Below are 17,731 nucleotides of genomic sequence, written 5' to 3' on the forward strand. Positions count from 1 at the left end.
TGGACTAATATGGCTGAGCAGGAGCCAGTATCACTTGTCTATGCTTCTTGAAAATCTTATCACCTCTCCAACTCCACCTCACACCCCAACCTTCCCACCCCCCGCTCTGTGGCACTGTGTGCCAGTGACAGGCAAATAGCATCTTTTCTTTAAAAGTGGATTTGGGGTATGTTTTGCCCACTCTTAGAAGGAAGAGCAGCATCCAAAACCTAATGTTTTTCTAGAGGAATTCCCTCTGTGCTTGCTTGCCTCAACAGCTGAACACATCTCCGAGGGTTTCTGATGCGCTGTGCAGCACGCTTGGGCAGTATTTTGGGTTGCTGGTGATATGCTGGTCAATGTCCCGGTTCTGCATTACAGTTTCTGAGGTCACGTAGATTAAGTGCAAATAAACCTCTGTTTCTGCTTCAGGAAAAACAGAGGCCGTCATCAAAAACTTCAGCCCGCACTACAGGCGGCAGTACGCGGTGGCTTTCTGCAGGCACGTGCAGGAGGAGCTGGAGCAGCACCGGGATGCCCAGTCCCGCTTCCTGAAAACCAAGGTAGGAGGGCACGTGAACCCTTCCCATCCTCAGGCTGCCATACAGCTCTGCTCTCCTGCGTGGAATAATTAACACATTAGCTATTTAAATTGCACACTGAGTAGTCGTGAGGTATGAAAGACATGAGCTGGAAGGGCATCAGCCACCTCCTGAGCTTGGTCTTCTTGTTTTCCCCAGTGCTGAACGCCCTCAAGTGAAGTTAATAGGTGGTACATAAACTCATACTCAAAGCTTCTAAAACACAAAGTATTTTGAAAGTAATTTAAACGTTTCTTTATATACAAGCACAGGACAGAAGTGTTCTTTCAACTTCTTATATTGCGTATTTGAATATATAACAAATGTGTATCTAGGAGATTTTATGTGTCTTCTCTTAGGCATAACCCAAGGCTTGTGCACAAAAGATTTGCAAGTGCAGGTGTTGGATTTGGTTCAGTTAGGTTTTGAGTGGAAAAGTTGCATTTAGGTGTGGGTTTAAAGTTTGTTTTTGAAAATTCATCTTTGTTTTGGACTTAGAATCATAAGAATCATAGAATCATTTTGGTTGGAAGAGACTTTCAAGATCATCGAGTCCAACTGTTAACCCAGCACTGGCAGGTCACCACTAAACCATGTCCCTCAGCAACACATCCACATGGCTTTTCAGTCACTCCAGGAATGAGAACTCCAGCACTGCCCTGGGCAGCCTGGGCCAGGCCTTGACAACCCTTCTGGGGAAGACATTTTTCCTAATGTCCAGCCTAAACCTCTTCTGGTGCAACTTGAGGCTGTTTCCTCTGGTCCTATTACTTGCTCCCTTGGAGAAGAGGCTGATGCCCACCTCACTCCAGCTTCCTTTCAGGGAGTTGTAGAGCATGAGAAGGTCTCCCCTGAGATTCCTTTTCTCCAGGCTCAACAACCCCAGGTCCCTAAGCTGCTCGTCACAAGACTTGTGCTCTAGAGTCTTCACCACATTTGTTCCCTTTCTCTGGACATGCTTCAGCTCCTCAATGTCATTCTTGGAATGAGGGGCCAAAAACTGAACCCTGGATTCAAGGTGCAGTTTCATGGGGCTGACAATCACTGCACTAGTCCTGCTGGCCACCCTGTTTCTAATACAAGCCTGGAACCTGTGTGGTCATCTCATTGTAGCATGAGAGGAACCATGACACAGGTTTCTGGTGCAAAGTACATATTTTGTCAAAGTGTAGTTGGGCACCTGGACAAATCTAATTGCTTCCTTCTGGTCGTAAGACCTTGCAAGAATCTTGGGATAGAGCGCATACATTCAGGGCAGAAATTTATGTAGGAAAATTAATTAACCCTTTCTGCCATGGCTACAGGCTTCCATAAAGATGACAGCAATAATCCTCTCTGTTAAGTGAGCTGTGGAGAGCTGGCTTTTATTAGAGGAGGAGAGACAAAGAGGGAGACCAGCTTTGTATCAGAGGAGAATTCAGAGAATGAGCCTTCAGTATTAAGATACAAGTCTACATTTTTTGGCCATGTTGGAAATTGTAGGTTTCCGGGGCTGTTGAAATGAGAGGGGTAAAACAAGGAGGTGGAATGTAAAAGGGGGGATAACAGGAGAGCTGCATCTTTCAGAAAGATGCATTTCAGTTACAAGAGCACAGAGTCAAAAGTGTTACAAGGAAATGCAAAATCATTCACTATGTTATAATGAAACTCTGCTGCATCAAAGAAATGGTTTTAGTATGAAGTGGAGAATAGGAGATGATGAACTACCAGTCGTCTTGCAGTCAGCATGCTGACTGAAAGGTAAATGAGAATGTCTCTGTCACAGAAATCTGGAATTATTTTGGGAAGGCAGAGCTCTTCTGCTGCCTCCTCACCTCAAGCTGCAAGAATTTGATTGTGTATATAGCATCTGTCCAAATCAGAGAGATGTTTGTGAGCCCAAATTACATCTGGAGACTCAAAACCTCCCTGGCAGCCTTATAGAAATGTAGAAATAAAAGCTTCAAAATGGTCAGTAATCCAGAGTCATTTCCAATCTTGAAAATTGTCTTTATAGCCCCCGCTGGAAGCTGGGACAGTCTTATTTGAAGCAGAGCTGCTGCATTTTGCTGAGGATCTGAAGAAGTGGAAGGACAGATACGTCGTTATCAGAAATGACTACACTGTGGATTGCTTTGAGACTAAAGAGGTAAATGCTTCTTCCTCTTACATTATTCTGCACTCCCAAATAAAGTGATATCAAGTGCATTTGCTGCTGCTGCCTTTCTTTCAGCAATACTAGGTGAAACATTGTCCTTGACGAGGTGGGTCCAGCATTGTGGAGCTGGCTGGAAGGTTCATGAGGATGGTTGAGGGTACAACCAAGCACCTTGTGTTGGCCATATACATTTGCAAAAACTAGCAAATAATTTTAACAGTGCTGTGAACCTTCCTTTGTCTGTCACACAGCACTGCTATCTCTATAGTCATTGTATTAGGTCCCAGTGCTTCTGCAGTTGGATTTTAAGTAGCAGTTTTTGAGTGGCTTGAAGCTGACTACAGTGAAGTTTTTTGTCTGGCAGCTGCTCTAGTCAAGCTAGGCCTGGCTGACAAATCAAATAAATAGGGCTTAGAAGAAAATCCCATCCTGTTCGATCCCTTCTGTCTCTGACTCTTCACCATGGCTGATACAGCACCGAGAGGATATTTTTAATTATGTTTTTTACATTTAACCATGTTGTAGATTTTCTATATCTAGGAAATATATCCAAAATTTAGTCTGACAAAAAAAACTTGCCTTTGGGGAACATCCCTGTGCAATATCTTTGTCAATGAATTGTGTATTTTATGTTTTCCTTCCCCTTAAATCTCTGTTTGACTCCTGCTCTCTTGATCTTCCAGGCTTACCAGAAAGGAGCCAGTCCTAAATATCATGTTCTTCCTGCAGGAGGCAAAGTACTGACTTCAGAAGAAGATTACAATTTGCTGTCTGATAAACATTTTCCAGATCCTGTTGGTAAGCCCTGCTCAAAGCTGAACTGCCAAAGCCTAGGCTCGGTTCCTTGTGCAGACCTCTCCTGGGCAGGCTTTCAGGCTAGACTTTAAACTGGGGCAACAGAAGATGCATACAGCTCTTTTTCTGAGTCAAAGCACAGCTCCAGAGGGGATATTCACAGAAGATGCTGTACTCTAATGTTCAGAGAAATGCTGGCTCCCTTTTTTTTTCCAGCATCCCGGCACAAAGCTGCTGGAAGCTGTGCAGAAGCAGGGCAGGAACCACTCCACCATTGTTCCCAGTCTTTGTTAATATTCCTGGTTTATTTGTTTCCATTTTTAGATGCCAGCTGCCTGTGTTGACTCATGGTCGATAATAAGTCCCACAGAGAGGGCAGGAAGGTCACTACTGCTGAATTTGTTATTTCTAGGATAGGAACCACTGTGTTCCTGCCTACATCCACTAAGACTGGGAAAATTTGGGCTTTAAGGGAGCAGTTCTCACATTGCAGAGTTAGATTTGGAAAGTGGGATGCCACATAAGGTAAGGAATAAGGGCAACATGTAGACCAGGAGTTTCTTGGGAGTTTCTTGTAAGTCCTGCCTCGTGCCACTTAAAGTTATGATTGTTAGGAATTGTCCCCCTTCCAACCTTTCCCTGAGAAGCATGGGGCAGTGGTTCCTGGAGGTGTCCTCTGTGTGTCACCACAGCTCTGCAGGAGTTGAGACTGAGCGATGTGGAACAGTCCAAGACTGTGGGCTTCTCGTATCTCTCCCTTCACAAAAAGTGGCTCAGTTAGTCTTTTATGGCCCTTCTCCCCTCCTGTGTGATGCTGAAGACCCTCTAGGATGAACCTCTTGTGTCTGGGCTCCTGATGCATGCCACTGAGGCAAGATTGGGTTTGAACATCCATAAACAGTGTCGTGCAGCATTGTCTGGGCACAGGGACTCAGGGCAGGTGGAAACTGAATATACTTCATTCTCTCTTTGCTTCGCCTTCAAAGGCTTGAAGTGACGTTTCTTCAGGCCATCTTGCAGTTGCGTTTGGAGACCCTGGAGACAGGGAAACCGCTGTTGTTCCTACATAGTGTAATGCTGTTTGTTTCTATATGGAACACCATATGTGCCTATGTGGAGGAGACCAGAGCTGCCCACTAATGTACTTATTTGCCATTAAAACCTTTTCCTTAGCAGCTACAGTTTAGTGAAATAATTTGCTTGAAATTTTCCCAAAAATCTGCGGTTTATGGCCATCTTGAATACAAAACAAGAGGACAGAGGTTGCTATAGTATAACGTAGAGAGGTGGTTGGTGTCTGCTGACTTTGCCTGTCCTGGCTGTGTCCCCCTGCCCTCTGTGCCCAGTCACTTGGATCGAGAAGGAGACTTGATGTTTTTATGTCTCATGCTTCCCTGCTTGCAAAGGTCCGTTCTCTCTGCCAGCTCGCCCAGGAAATCCACAGTTTCCAGTGGAGATGTTTTTTTGTGCAGGATCAAGCGAGAAGGAGATGGCTCAAGCCTTCGTCCAGCTGCCCAAGGAGTTCCCGGTCTACCTGTGGCAGCCCTTCTCCCGGCACAGCTGCTACTGCTGCCCAGAGGCAGGAGCTCAGCGGCAGCTCAGCGCCGCGCTGCAGGACTGCGTGAGACACGCGAACCACGGTGAGTGCAGAAGGGCCTCTTCCCCTGTGGCCTTCACCCTGCTGAAGATTTAAATAGCTGTTACAGTAAAAGAACTGCAGGAAACTGCCAGCCACTTAGGAAAGGTGCTTGGCTCTGAGTGCTTTGATGAATTAAAATATCCTTTCTTTAACATATCCTTTCTTTAACATATCCTTTCTTTATCATATCCTTTCTTGTTAGTCATAGAATCATTTTGGTTGGGAGATGCACCACATCTACACAGCTTTTCAGTCCCTCCAGGGATGGGGATGCCACCACTGCCCTGGGAAAACTGGTCCAGGGCTTGAAGACCCTTTCTGTCAAGACACTCTTCCCAATATCCAGCTGAACCCTCCTGTGGTGCAATTTGAGGCCTTTTCCTCTTGTACTATCACTTGTTCCTTGGGAGAAGAGTCCAACCCTCACCTCACTCCAGCCTTCTTTCAGGGAGCTGTAGACAGCAAGAAGGTCTCTCCTGAGCCTCCGTTTCTCCAGGCTAAACAACCCCACTTCCCTCAGCTGCTCCTCGTACAACTTGTTCTCTAAGTACTTCACCAGCTTCGTTGTTCTCTGCACATGCTCCAGCCGTTCAATGTCCTTCTTGGAATGAGGAGCCCAAAACGGAACCCAGTATTCTTGCTTTGCTGGGAATAAAAGTGGGATTTGAGCTGCAGTATAGTAAGTTTGGGTAAAAAACATGAAAATTATGTTGAAAGTGATATTCCTGTCTGTTAGCTCATCTAAATTCAGTGTCGTGATACAGTATCATGAGAGAAGTTTACTAAATGTGGCATGGCAAATCCCCAGCTGTGTTTACAAGCTTGACAGTTTCCTAATATGTGCAGTTATTTGTGTGGTGCTTGGTGATGGTTCCTCTGAGGACATTCAGGATTCTCAGTCCCAATGCCGTGCAGGTGGTGTACGCTCCCCTGACACTCAGTGGTCCCCCTCTCCAGTTTGTTTCCATGCCGTGCTGAAGGTGATGAGACACAGTGTGCCCATCTAGCTCTGACAGCCTCATACAAACCAGAGGAAGCAGGTCCAATGCAAATCTGTGTAGGTGTGCAGAGGCTGAGGGCTAAACCGTCCTGTGGGAAAATACCCAGTCATGGGGACTATAAAGACTGTTTTATGGCTAGATTAACATAGGTTGGAGGAGTCAGTCTAGAAGGAACACAGCTTCACTTGGCACTTCTAAATAGCTTTAGTCTCAATGAATACTCTCACTGTAGCAGCTAGAAGAGCCTGAATTCCCATAGCACGCCTGAGGGCAAAGCCTACCCTGGGATTTTCAGTTCTGATTAGCCTGGGTTTAGCTGCAGTGGTCATACAGTATCAAAGTGCTCTGGGCTTTGGGAAGCCACCCCTGTGCTCCTCACCGAGGTTTGGTAAGGAGATGGGGATACAGTCAACTTTTCCTGGCACCATCAGTCCTCCATGACTTGAAGCCTGTTCAATAGGTTTGGGGGCTTTAATTTCTTTCTCTTGGAGCAAGTGTAACAGGCTTGACAAAGTTTTTGGCAGCCTGTTTTTTTTCTTAAAGTTCAGCACATCACTCTAGGGGCCAATTCTGAATTGGCAGAAGCTGGGACTAGATGACCTAATAGGTCTTTTCCATCTCCAGTGCCTGCGAGTCTGTGTTTTATTATATTTCATATGGCTCAGCTATTGCTCATTTATGCATCTGTTCCAGGATTTATCCCTCCCAGCTTTTTCTGTGGTCAAATTCTTATCTGACAGAAGATGCTTAGTGACACCAGAGTGCTGTCGTCGTCAAGGCTCATCCTTTCTGTCATGTTATTTCTGCTCAACACACTGATTGGTAGATAAAGACAGCCTGGACTAAGACCTACTGTTACACCAGCAGAATTGAACAGGCTTTTACAGATAGGGAAATGGAAGCCCATATTTTCTGGATTTCTTGGACTTACTCCTGGAAATCCAGATGCTGCAAGTGGAAAAATGGTCACTGTTGAGCACCCCAGTAACCTTAACCCTGCCCTCAGAGTGAACTTCTTCAGGGTTTTTTTCCAAGAACTTCATATTGATTTAAATTCATTCTCACATGACTGAAATATGTTGTTTATTAGTTTTTAAAAGCCTTATTTCTGAACAATTCTGGCTACAAAAAACAGGTATCTGAACAATCTGACAAAGTTCTAGGCACATGTAGCAATATCGTGGGTAATAAGGCTTGTGATATAAAAATTGACTGGGCTGTTTCATTAAAAAGAATTGAAAAGAGAGAAGAAATGTGAAAGATCCTTCAAGTTTGATTGTGGACTGTAATTCAGTGGGATAAGGAGCACCAGCCAAGGCTGTGCTCACCCCACCTCTGCTACAGAGTGCTGAGTTAAATTCTGCCAGGGCAGATTTGGCATGGGCAGGAGAAAGACAGATGTAATGTCTGATCAGAAGCTGCCTTTCTCTCTTTTCTATAATCCACCACTTTGAGAAGGGAATGTATCATACTGGGCTTTAGCCAAAAACTTGATGGGGTTTTTGGTTGAAGTCTGTTTTCTCCCAGGAAGCGCAGCTAACTGTGGTCCCTTGCTGGACCGAAAACCAGAGTGAATCAGAATGTGGCCTGGTGCTGGAGCCCGCCCTGGCATTCAGCTCTTTCCTCTCAACCAGTCCAGCCTGTGTTTCTGGGTTTTCTGGTCAGAATTCATGGTCAGGAGATTAATTACAAAAGGGTTTGGATTTAGTGATCGCTGCTTGTAAATAAATGATTCAGATGTGCAGATTCTGGGTTCTCCTCTGCCCCCTCTAGAAATTTTCCTTTTGTATTTTTCCTTTATACAGATTGATAAAGTTGTACAGTTCAAGGGGACAATGATTCCCTTCGTTGTCAATGGAATATGTAGGTCTTCTGTTATCATTGAAATACAACAAATATAAAATACAACAAAAATATGTAGGGCAACAATGCTGGTGAAAGGTCTAGAGCACAGATCTTGCAAGGAATGGCTGACAACCACTTTCATATTAACTTCCCAACAGAAGGGGCAGCAAGTAGAAAGATTTTCTGCCCATAATATTATTTTTTAACAAGCCTCAGTTGAGTTTTTCTTAGGTTCAAAGGGAGGAGCTGCTGACTGTTCACTGTTACTTCCAGTGAGCCTGTTCTCTGTGGAGGTTGGACCTTCATCAGTGTTGGCTTTTATGTCACTTTATTTTTACAAACTTCTCAACTTTTTAAAGAAGCTGTGCTTGAGTTGAGTGGAGTGTGGAAGGAAGTGGTTTTGTTTTTCCTCTGATTTCCTAAACCACTACTCCCAGTGTAGATGTGGGCTCTAGCATGTGGTTCATAGGTTTGCCTTTATCTCCACGATCCCTCCAATTACTCTGGTTCCCACTCCATCACCATTTTCTTAGTGAAATGGTAAGAACTATACACCTTGGACTTACTCTGATTCCCTCTTCATCACCATTTTCTGAGTGAAATGGTCAGAACTGCGTGCCTCAAATTTTGGGGGAAATTTGCTGCTGAAATGGCCACCTAACCCTCAATGGGGAAGTGATGTCAGTCCCAGAATAGCAATAATGAGGGAAATGATCAAAATATTCACACTGCTCTAACATTTCCCATTCTTCACTTTCTAATCCTTTACATTTATATGAAATATAAATGAAAATCACACTGAAGTTTCTTCTGAGGGCTTATTTGATTTTATATAATTTTAGGAAATCTCTTTTCCTAAATGAGTTTACCAGCTACTGTGTTTCACTTAGTATTTGCTGTTAAAAGCAAAGAAGCCCAACCACTTGGTGCTGGGATAAAGGGAAGTCTGTGTGATGGGAAGGAAAATACAACCAGCTAATTCTGGGAGATGTGGAGTTTCACTTCACAATTTTATTTTCTTTCATCTGGTTTGATTTCACATCCTTATCTTGATAATCAACCTCAAGACACAGGAGACCAAGGGACTTTCAAAACCATCTCCAATTCACCGTAATTAACAACAACAAATTTTTTGAGAAATAAAAGAACATTAAAGAAGTACAATAAGGAAATACATTAGGCAAAAGAGAAATACAAGATGTACTTTTAAGCTCATGCAGAGCATTTTGTCACAGTGTGGCTATGTCAGGACAGCTTCAGATTCTTTTTTCTCCATCTCTGGCTTTTAGGATTGCCATTAGTGTCCATATTTCCTTTTTCAACTCTAAGTTTATGTGGTAGATTTTTTTTTTTGTAATTATTTCTAGCTTTCATATGTTACATGTTTATAGTACATGTAGAGCTTACCAACTCTTGGACTATAATTCAAAATAATTACTGAAGTGTTGATAAAGGTTGAGAAGATGACATTAAATACTTAAGCTGAAGGATATATATCTCCATATACAAAGCAAAGAGGCTATCAGGAGTCCAGAGAGGACTTTGGAAAGACTTCAGAGTCTTCATGTTGCAGGCAGGGTGCCTTTTCTGCTCCAGAGAGGGCAGCTGAAGAGAAGAATTTTCTTGTTGCCTTTTTCAGATGATGTGCTGAAGGACCAATTAAAGTAGAATTGAGGAGGAAACAGATTTTTTTTTGATGTTAAAGAAAAATTAAGAAAGCAAAACCTTTCTGAAGGTTTGCATGCTAATTTGGGGTAGGAAAAGGTACTAATGGAGACAGAATATTCAGCCCTTTGCCTGCCTGACGCAGACGTGGGACTGGGGTCTCACTGCAGCTGCTGCACTTCAATTGATTAAATCACTTTATGAGAATTGATTAAATCACTTTATTTATAAGATCAAATCTGTGATCCCCATGAGTGGCTGAGAACATGACTGGTCTTTCACCAGACATATCTGAGGTCAACATGGACTTTTTGCTCTCAATGTCTTTGATGAGGCTTGTGGGATGCTATGAAGCTCATGGAATGTTTTAGGGCACAATTCAGAATTATTTTTTTTTATAGTTTATCAAGTGTTGCTTAAAATAAGACTATTTTTTCCCTTTCTGGGATGCTTGTGCTCTACAACATCAGTTCTTTCAGTCAGCTTTTGCTTTTCCAGTAAGACTGCTTGCCTATAGTGTAGTTGGGATTTTCAGTCTGTAGGAGTGACATTCATTCTGAAACACCAAGATGACTGATGTGCTAAAACCCTCATTGTAATTACAGCCTTCCTACCTCTCACCTCCACACCTTGGGCTGATTCTCCTTTTCTTACATATTAGCAAGCGTAGGGTGGTGCAGAAGAGCCTTGTGCCCACCACCCGAAACTATTTTAGGAGCTGTGAAGATACTAATTTGTGTGGGTGTACGGTTGTATTTGGGCTCCTGCTTCAAAGCTGAGTGGCAGAAAAATTCTCACCTGCACCAGGAATATGGTAGCTGGTTCGGAAAGTGCCTGGACATTGCCAGAGAGAAATGATATTGTCATTGTTTGCATGAGCTTACACGGTGCACTCGTGTTTTGAATGAAGAAACATAAAGCTGCTGGTCCTTGTAATGTGTCTTGTGCTGCTTTGAACAGCTTTCATGCAGGCATTACATCCTGCAAAGCAAATAGTTAAACCTGCTGAATGTTGGTTTGATGGTCTCAGAGGAAACTTGTGCTGCAAAACTTTATCTGCTATAAATACAGCGTATTATTGCAGGCTTGTATCCTGTTTGGAAATGACCTCATCTATCTTCTGTTAGTGGTTAGCAGCTTCATACCACATGATCTATGAGTAACATGATAGTACATAGCTCTCAGGAAATCATCAGAGCTGTGAGGTTGATGCTTCTCAGAACCAGGCCATTAGGCTTCACTTTGTTCTCAATTTGGATAATGATATGGCAGGACTCTGCTTTGTAAAAGTAAACGGTGGGTACTTCTGTTTAAAGGATTATTTCCAGTGGTGCTGTAGCTGTGTTACAAGCCCTGGGCAAACTTATCTTCTCCTGAGGTCCTGTTCCAGAGCTCTCCTCATCTCCCCAGGTTCAAGCAGATGGCTTCGCTCTCATTTTCTTACCTGCTGTCCCTTTTGGGTTGGGGCCATTTACTTACATTTTGGAGACAGAAACTTTCAGAACCTTATTGTTTGGAGTTGATGGCCACAGCCTTTTTTACCAACTTTCTGTAATATCTTACAAGTGACAGCTCTTAAAATGTGCTGGCAACTCAGGGGGTTGCTCTTTGCCATATGATAGCATGATAATTGGATGATCTTGCCCTTTCCTAGCTGTTCTCTATGTGATGATATTACTTGTGCACCCCACAATTGCAAGTTGCTCATCATTAAACAGAAACATGAGTAACAGACAATAGTCACCACGGTCCCATCCCACAGCAAATAAATCCCTGACAGGCTTTACCAGAAATGCTAGGATAAAATGGTATAGCAGGAGACCTGTGCTATAAAGATCGTTCTTAAAATGGGAAATTGTTCTTTGTTGTGCTCATTATTTTTTATTTCATAAGCATCCCCTAATTGTGGTGTTGGGAGGCTGACAGAATGATTCCTTAACTGCAGGAACCTCCTGTCTCCAGCTGCCTTCAGCCCAGACCCTTTGCTGGCTGGCAGTGTGCAATAGCTTTCTCTGACATACCAGTATGAGAGTTGAAAAAGTCCTGTATATTTAGATGCTGAAGACACCACAGGTTTTTAAAAAGGCAGATTTTCTCTCAGCAGCCTCCCTCTGGTTTGGGCTTGTGTATTTTCATTTTTACCAGCTTTTGGTTTAAAAGAACTGTTTTGGTTTTTTTTTTAATTCAATTAGAAATTTATTTTTTAAAAAAAATTAAAGAGCATGTGTAATGGAAAGCAGAGGAAAAACACCAGTTTAAATATATTTGAAAAGAACAGATGCCAAGGTCAGAGGGGGATGACTTGGGAGGATAAGAAAATTGGGGAATATGCAATCTGCATTTCTGAGCATGGTATCTATTCCAATGAGGGTAGCAGTATCCAATGGAAACAGAAAGTGTTGGATCACTGTCTTCTGAGGCTGTTAAAAAACAAAGACAAGACGGTTAAAATTCCAAATATTTTTCAGCTTTATCAGCTTCCTCCTATCTATTTGTAGCATCACAAGAAGGAAGGCCCTTCACCAATATCTGTACAGAGATTTTTAGTGTCTCAGGAAAATGCTATATGAGACAAGAAAGAGCTAGAAAACAGATGTTTTGGCACTGCCTTCACCTGAGCCAACTCGCCACCAAATAGGTGAGGAAGCAAGGAAATATTATTGTCAGATCACATAAAATTTAACTCGGTTCCTAATAGTTTATCATATTCCAAAAATCACAGCAAGTGACAAACATTGTCCCCATCAGTGAAAGGCCACCAGATGTGACTCCTTGGTCACCTTCGTTTCCTTCCAGTGGCTGTCCTCCTGCCTTCCCTGCTCTTTAACCAAGGTCAGCCTTGTGGTTTCTGAAGATTTGAGGAGGTATTCATAGGTTCTGCTGGAGGAGGGAACTGAAAATCTGTCAGGTTCTTAGCAACTTGTGTTGGGAAGAGGCATTTGACCAAAGCTGCAGTTATTGAAGGTGGTAGGCAAGAGTCAGGCAGGCAAGGCTACCTTCCTGTCTGTGGGCCTTTACATGATTACCTCTCATAAATACAGCCATTGCTGGACGCCAGGTTGCTTTAATGGCAGTTGTAGTTTTTATAGAAAGAATTCAGGGACTGTATGGAAAATAATATTTACTGAATGCAGAGTCTTTCACCTGTAGGCCTATGGTGCCTATGTAGGCAGCTCTCCAGCTCAGGAACGTATCTGTAGATGTGAGTGCTGCAGGAAACAGATGAAGCCGAGGTGGATTACTCCTGAATTTTGGTAGTTAGATGATGGGTAATATGTCAGAATCAGCATTTCTTTAATTAAAACCCGTGCTTTGTGAGCTCAGACTTCTGGATTCTGTTTTAACACTTGTTCATCTCTGCCTTTGGGCCTCAGCCTTCTATGAAATGTCAGCCAAAAAGCCTGGATTACTCTCGGTGGTTTAGCTCACTTTGGTAAAGCACTTTGTCCACGCTTGATATACTCTTTCACTATTATTAACAATAAAAGTAACAAATTTATTGTAAGTGAAACCCATATGGGAGAAGGACGTTCACTGGATTGCAATAGGGACGCTCAGTCTGTTTTGAAAAATAGCTTACTCAGTTTTTACACATCATAAAACATCCTGACTGCAGTTCCTTGGCTCTCCCAACAGCTTAACACAGTAATAATGCTGCTGCTGCATCCAAAAATCCACAAGTGAGCCAAGACGCAGGAGGGAGCTGTGAACCTCCAGTGTCTCCCTAGAGCAAGCCTCCCCGTTGGTTCTGGGAGGTGGAAAGTTCTCGCTGTCTGGCTCTCTCACCCCACTGAGGTCCCCCCAGGAGCAGGACAGACGTTCCCCTGCTCTTCCCAAGCACAGACTCCTCCGTGCAGCTGGGCGGGCGGCCCTGGAGTGAGCTGTGCTGCTCACAGCTTGGAGACTCAGCTTGTCACCGTGGCATTTGCTAAGGGGTTCAGCCATGTGCCATCTGTCTTCACACACCTCCTGGCACTCCTGTCGTCCGATGACCATTTTAGCCTCTTTCATGCTGCAATAATGAATCTGAATAACTTCATTAGTGACAATTACTGTTCAGAGAGGCACACTGTTTAAACTGGATATTGAAATCCTCACTTTTTAACAGCTTACATAGCAGGTTGGGTTATGTCATATTAAAGAGGCATCTTCCTTTGATCAGAATTAAGAAAAATCATTGTCTAAGCTGATTAAGCATCAGCTGTTTTTGAGCTTTCTGCTACAAAGCCCAGAAGGAGACCCAGTGCAGCAGCCTGCAATAAATACAGATACAGGACTTGAAATGGAATGTTTGAATATGGATTCATATTATCTGGATTGGCTGAAAATCCCCATTTTTAGCCAGAGGCAGTGAAGTCTGTGGCACTCATCCTCTCTGGTAATGAGGCCTATGTATAGAAGTTTTTGCACAGAGGTCTTCAGTGTTTTGACTGATGTAAGACCAGTTGATTTATGGCTATGGATGAGACCAAATTCACCAGGACAATTTATTTCTGCTGCTGTCTCTAGACACACACAAGAAGTGTTAGCAAGTCAGAAAAGTCGTTCAGCTCGCCCTTCCCGAGGGGCTTTTAAACAGTGTGCCAGCAGCACACCCATCTTCAGACAAAGGTGCAGCTGTCCTGCCATGGCTGGGAGAGCACGTAGGAGCTTGGGACCGAAGATTTCCTCACTAGCTGTCTGTACAACCGAGCATTCAGCTGCCAAGTGACAGAGAAGGAGCTGCAGCTCATAGCCTGGAGCACCTCATTAGGAGACTGGGAGTCCAACAACAGCCCAAACATCAGATGCAGCTGAAATTGGGAACAGGGCTCTCAAAGTTAACACTTCTGCACCAGCTGCAAGTGCACTCAGGGGGTGTCGAGCAGCCTGGTCCTCTGTGTATCATTTCGATGAGTTAAGAGTTGATTTTTATTTTCTTAAGAACTATTTAAACTGTTTATATGCTGCAAGGAAGCTCATTCTTGCAGACAGCTTTCTGCACTACGGCACAGACTCGGCTGTGCCTTTGAGAGACCTGCGAATTTGGGGAGTTTTATAAAGTGACAGTGTTGCCAGATGTCAACCCATCTTTTAAAAAGCAGCTTTATAGCAGTTCTGTTACAAAATGGTTACCAATATCTTACCTGTTATTAAAATTAGGCTCCACACTTAGTTATGTAAAGATAAGAGTCTCTGGGTAGGTTTTCTTACTTTAAAATGAAACAGAAAATGCAGAGAACTGTTTTGCTCTCCACAGATGATCTGATATTATATTAATTAGCAGCTGGAGAAGCTGCTTGGGTAATTTTCCAAGTGTAGACCTGCCTGAATTAAGTATGTAGCATCAGGCTGGGTACCTGTAAAACCTCACCAGCCTTTTGCTGGAGGACCTTCTGTTAACTTTATGACTTTGTGGGGAGGTGGATAAGGGTGACCTACAACCACCACTGCCCCAAGCTCCCCATAGATGCTCCACCTTCTACAAACAGCAAGGACAGAAGCATCACTCATGATAGGTGCCAGCAAGATTTGTTGAAAGGGAGGCTCCTGTGAGGCTTTGAGGAGAGTGAAGCACCCATTGTCCTTTCTGCTGATGAACAATTGTTCCTGATACCACTGGGGTTTACCACCTGCCCTCTTTGCATCATCTGCTTCCATCTCCCACGCACCACCCTCTCTCCCTCACGCAAGCGGGGCTACCCCAACAGCTCACTCATTGTTTCCTTTGCTTTGCCGTGGCATAATGGAGCTGGCTGCCAAGCCAACTGCTGTCCTCTAGCCTTTTCATAGACTGCTAGAGCTGGCTTAGAGAAGCCCTGGCTCTTCCCTGCTGAAGCCTCGGAGGATGTGCATCGCAGCTCCTTTCAGCTTGGGTACAATTCCCTTTTCTTGAGCTGTAGCCCGTGAATGTGCCTCTGTCTTGTGGGCCTCGCCAACAGCTTCTGCACAGCCCAACGCTGGATGGGTCTAGTTGTTCAGTGCCTTATTGCTGATGCAATCTTTTCCTCCTATGGAAAGTGAGAAGGAAAATGCTTAAATTAAGCAATTGTAGTAGCCTAGAAGGATAAAGCCTTCTTTCTGCTTTGAGATGGTTTTGTAGCAAGACTGTCATAATTGTGTTTTTCTCCTGTGTTTACTGGCGTAGGAAAGAATGTGTGATTAGGGTTTTATGCACTTACAGCTTGATATTTTTCCCATGAACTATTCAAATGAATTGCTTTTGGATTTTTAGCTTCTTCTTCCCACTTCTGTATGGGACTGAGGACAGCCAGAATAGAGAGAAAATAGTCCTTTGAGCATGGAGTTTAAAGCTTGATGATCTTAGAGGGCAGACTTGTCAGCACTGGTGCATCATCATCTTGGCAGGTCCAAGATCCAGCCCTTTGGATGGTGTGTTGTCCCTTTTGGTTAGGAGGGAGCACAGCTGTGAGGAAGGAAAACATGTGAGTCACGATCGGAGGGCTGCAGTTCTCCTTTCCTCCAGCCAAGCCTGGCCCTCTTCTCACCAAAATGTTCAGAGTTTAATTTTAGGAGGACAAAAGCTTTCAGGTGCAATGGTCCACCAATTTCTCAGGTGAATTACTCCATTCTTTCATTAAAGCTGCCATCAGAGGATGTTCTCTTGGCAGTGAACAGACTGACTTACAACTCTTTTCCTGATATTTTAGTGTCGTGCTTTGTGACTTGTTGTTAAAAATGCAAAATCATGGCAATAGCAGTGAAGGTATGATTGGGATTTTACCTGGCTGAATTTCTCTTGTATGATCATTGTGTGAGCTCAAAGAAACTGTGATCTCTGTGGACCTCCAAATATCTGCAAAACAGGGGTGGTATCTACAGAGAGGCACTGGGAGCATGTTTACTGCACTTCAGTGTGTCTAACATACCCTCCTGAAGTAACTGTTGCACCCAGGGGAAACTCTGAAAGAGGAAATTTGTGCTCTTAGCAGATTTGAAATTTCATTGCCCACCATGCAGATAAAATCTTTACAGTGCTGTTTTCAAGCAGTAGCTGGGGTGAAGCATTGATTAAATTAATTGTGGGTTTCTGTAGCATTTGGTTTTGTGTGAAGCACACAGAGGAGACATCTCAGGCGTTACTGTAGTGTTAATCTTTCGTGTTTCCCATAATTCATATAATCCCTGTATTGCCCTTGGCATGTATGCAAGCCTCCTATAAAGCTGCTCTCTTTAGAAGTTTCATGAACAAGTCAAAAGAAGCATCTTGCTGGGCAGGCAAGGCTTGAGAACTGACTCTCTGACTCTTCACATAACCACTGTTTATACATATCCATATCTTTTAAAGCAGCATGCTTGAGAGAATTAACCTCCTTCTCCCCTCCTTTCTTCCTAACATCTACACAGCAGGACTTCAGCTGATCAAGGCTGCAAGCAGATAACCTTGAAGAGGGGACAATAAACCACCATGGCTTTGTTTTCCCCTTAAACTAATAATCCTCAGAATAATCCTGAAGCTCTGTTTCAGAGCAAAGACACAACCCTTGAATTCCTGAAGTATTTCGGTGGTGATTTTTCTTACTCAGGTTTGTCAAGCAGCCTGATTGCTCTAAAAAGCTTTTCCACATTTTGAGGCAGAGGGACTGTTTAATTGCAAATCATGACAAACTAGTTCTTCTGTGTGACTGCTGTTGCAGTCTTAATTAGCTGGGTGTTTGTGCACTCTGATGTGGAGGAGAGTGTTGGCTGCAACTCCCTTGAAAGCCTTTAGCAGTCTGGAAAGAACACGTGGCATGTGATCCAATTTCTGTTGCACGGCTGGTTATCCAGAGCTTGTAAGAGCAAACTAGCTCAGCCACTTCTCAGTTTTTCCATGCTGTGGTCTCTTTTGTACAATGGAGTGTCCCCAGGCTACCATGTTGTTCTTGGGAAGAGCTACCATCTAGCAGCAGTAGCCGTGGATGATAACCAGATACTCTGGAGTTGTGGTTAAACATTCCTGAAATATTTAAGGAAAGCAGCACAATATTGTCAGAATTTTTTGTGCTTAACTGTTATGAGTGTGGTGCTTACTTTGTCCAGGTCTGTTTTATTGTACATCCATGAAAAATTGTCTTGATCATCAATTCCTTAATAAAACGAGGGAAAG

At 43.5% G+C, this 17,731-nt stretch overlaps 1 protein-coding gene across 1 annotated transcript in view; it reads left to right on the forward strand.

Moving 5' to 3' along the window:
• Window positions 1–411: 411 nt before the first annotated feature.
• LOC103777390 (protein Niban-like) overlaps window positions 412–17,731 on the forward strand; it is a gene marked incomplete at both ends in the record, with an annotated part of 34,669 nt that continues 17,349 nt past the window's right edge. The window contains 4 exons of the mRNA XM_008944945.1: window positions 412–542; window positions 2,557–2,688; window positions 3,381–3,495; window positions 4,965–5,132. Coding sequence (XP_008943193.1) covers window positions 412–542; window positions 2,557–2,688; window positions 3,381–3,495; window positions 4,965–5,132 — 546 coding nt within the window. The remainder of the gene's footprint in view (window positions 543–2,556; window positions 2,689–3,380; window positions 3,496–4,964; window positions 5,133–17,731) is intronic.

This window comes from Merops nubicus, unplaced genomic scaffold (assembly GCF_000691845.1).
Source record: "Merops nubicus isolate BGI_N331 unplaced genomic scaffold, ASM69184v1 scaffold4910, whole genome shotgun sequence".
Lineage (NCBI taxonomy): Eukaryota > Metazoa > Chordata > Aves > Coraciiformes > Meropidae > Merops > Merops nubicus.